A 2,763-nucleotide genomic window follows, 5' to 3' on the forward strand; every position below is an offset into this window, starting at 1 on the left:
GAGATCGCTCTCTTTGTAGCCTACGAAGCGCTAGACAGGCTACGGCTCCCTTGTCTACTTTCTTTTTTTGTTATTATTTTTTTAAACGTTTTATTTATTTTTGAGAGAGAGCACAAGTGGGGGAGGGGCAGAGAGAGGGGGACAGAGGAGCCCTAGCAACTCTGCACTGATGTGGGGCTTGAACTCACCAACCAGGAGATCATGACTTAAGCAGAAGTCGTAAGCTCAACTGGCTGGGCCACCCAGGTGCCCCAGGTATTCTCTTATTAATGACTATTTAGATAGTTAACCCTTTTCTGTTGGTCTATATAAATGGGGCTGAAGGGAACATTCTACATATGTCTTCTTGTTTTACTTTGAGAGTTTATCTTAAGACACTGAGAAGCAGTTTTATAAAACTTCAATAGCCACAGCCAAGTTGCCTTCCAAACTGTGGGCACACCCCACCCTAGGAGTGTGAGCTCTATTTACTCACACCTTTGCCAATATTTTCTTCTCGGTGTTCTGGAATGTCTATTCCTGCGACTCATACCATTCTTTAACTCTAGGAAATTCTTGTGTATTCTTTCTTGAATCATTTCTTTAAATACTGTATCCCTCCACCCTCTCCATTTTCTGCGTGTGAATGGTGGAACTTTGAATCTACACCTCATGTTCCCGGAGTTTCCTTTCCTACTTACCATCTTTTCTCCTGCATGGTGAAAAGGAGGATTTCTTGGCTCCATCTTCCAAGTTACGAACGTGCTCTTGGTCAGAGTGCAGTCCCCGCTTGCACTGCGGGGTTGCGTCCTTGCTGCACTGAGCTGCACCTGCCGCCCACGGCCCCGGAGCGCGTTGCCGGGCGCGCAGCTTGCAGAGCGCACGCGGCCGGAGTCCCGGGCCCAACCGTCTGTAGCCGGGTCTTGCCCAGCAGCCATGGGGGCGTCGGGGCGGCTCCTGCACACCGTGATCCCCGGCGCCCTGGGCTCCGTCAAGCACACCCTGGCTTTGCGCATCACCAAACACTTCCGGCTGAAAAAGTTCTCCAGCGGGGACCTGATCCGAGAAAACATGCTGAGGGACCCAGAGATCGGTGTGCTCGCCAACGTTTTCATGGACGAGGGGAAGCTCATCCCGGACGACGTCATGACCCGGGTGACCCTTCACGAGCTGAAAAATTTCAGCCAGGAGAGCTGGCTGTTATGTGGTTTCCCCAGAACACTACGACAAGCTGAGGCCCTGGATAGAGTTTATCAGATACACCTGGTGTTGAACCTGAACGTGCCCTCCGAGGTCATCCAGCAACGCCTCTCCGCTCGCTGGATTCATCCAGGCCGTGGGCGCGTCTACAACCTCGAATTCAAACTTCCCAAAGTGGTTGGCGTGGACGATCTGACCGGCGAGCCTTTCGTTCAGCGTGAGGATGATAGACCAGAGACGCTCATCAAGAGGCTGAAGGTTTACAAAGACCAACCAAACCTGTCCTGGAATATTACCGCAAGAAGGGAGTGTTGGAAACATTCTCCGGAACAGAGACCAACGAGATCTGGCCCTGTATGCATGCTCTCCTGCAAACAAAAGTTCCACAAATAGACCCGAAAGCCATCGGTTATTCCATGAGGACACATGCTGGCTGGCAGTTAGCAAGATGAACAGAATCTCTTCTTCTTTTCGTTTACAAGTTCCTTGTTCTAAGTACTCTGCCGTGGACGAATTCCTTGAAAGTTACATTAGTTGCATTTCTGTGGATGTTATTTTGTTATTTTGTAAGGATCCGCCAAAGGAGTCTCATGCTGAAATTTGTCTTTGGAGATTTCCTGGTGTGTTTCATCCAGCTATGGGGGCGCAATTCAAAATGTCCAAGCTTAAAAAATTCTCTTGGAGCAAGATTAAAAGAGCAATTGGTAGCAATAGGACTTTTGTTCAGGAGGAAAAAGTGATTGGTTTCCTATTTTTCTGGAAAAGTAAAAAATTACATTATATGAATTTGGAGAAAGTGTCTAATTAATCAGAGGCTTTTGTATAGCCAGATGCCAAAAAAAACCCCAAAAAACAAACAACAACAACAATGAAAACAAAACCAAAAAAACCCCACAACATTTCCAGCACATGGGGCATGGTTTTGTGAGATGCTGTATCTATAAAATTCTGTACGTATAAATTCAGATAAAAATAGCTGGATTTATAAATTCAGTACAGAATGCAAATTTACTGTTGCCTTATTTAAACTAAGAAACCTGGGGCACCTGGGTGGCTTGGTCGGTTAAGCGTCCGACTTCGGCTCAGATCATGAGTTCGAGCCCCGCGTCGGGCTCTGTGCTGACAGCTCAGAGCCTGGAGCCTGTTTCAGATTCTGTGTCTCCCTCTCTCTCTGCTCCTCACCTGTTCATGCTCTGTCTCTCTCTGTCTCAAAAATAAATAAACGTTAAAAAAAAAATAAACTGGGGCGCCTGGGTGGCGCAGTCGGTTAAGCGTCCGACTTCAGCTCAGGTCACGATCTCACGGTCCGTGAGTTCAAGCCCCGCGTCAGGCTCTGGGCTGATGGCTCGGAGCCTGGAGCCTGTTTCCGATTCTGTGTCTCCCTCTCTCTCTGCCCCTCCCCCGTTCATGCTCTGTCTCTCTCTGTCCATGCTCTGTCTCTCTCTGTCCCAAAAATAAATAAAAAACGTTGAAAAAAAATTTAAAAATAAATAAATAAATAAATAAATAAACTAAGAAACCTATAAGGTGGCTGTATAAGCTGCATTTATTTTGTTGTTAAACATACTTTCAGTTTACTCAGAA

At 47.0% G+C, this 2,763-nt stretch overlaps 1 protein-coding gene across 1 annotated transcript; it reads left to right on the top strand.

Annotated features, from left to right (window-relative positions):
- Positions 1-674: 674 nt before the first annotated feature.
- On the top strand, positions 675-2,124 carry LOC102952265 (GTP:AMP phosphotransferase AK3, mitochondrial-like). The gene is given in 2 exon segments (XM_042958739.1): positions 675-1,447; positions 1,450-2,124. Coding segments are annotated over 2 exon segments (714 nt in total). The 5' UTR covers positions 675-915; the 3' UTR covers positions 1,632-2,124.
- Positions 2,125-2,763: the final 639 nt, after the last annotated feature.

This window comes from Panthera tigris, chromosome A1 (assembly GCF_018350195.1).
Source record: "Panthera tigris isolate Pti1 chromosome A1, P.tigris_Pti1_mat1.1, whole genome shotgun sequence".
Classification (NCBI taxonomy): domain Eukaryota; kingdom Metazoa; phylum Chordata; class Mammalia; order Carnivora; family Felidae; genus Panthera; species Panthera tigris.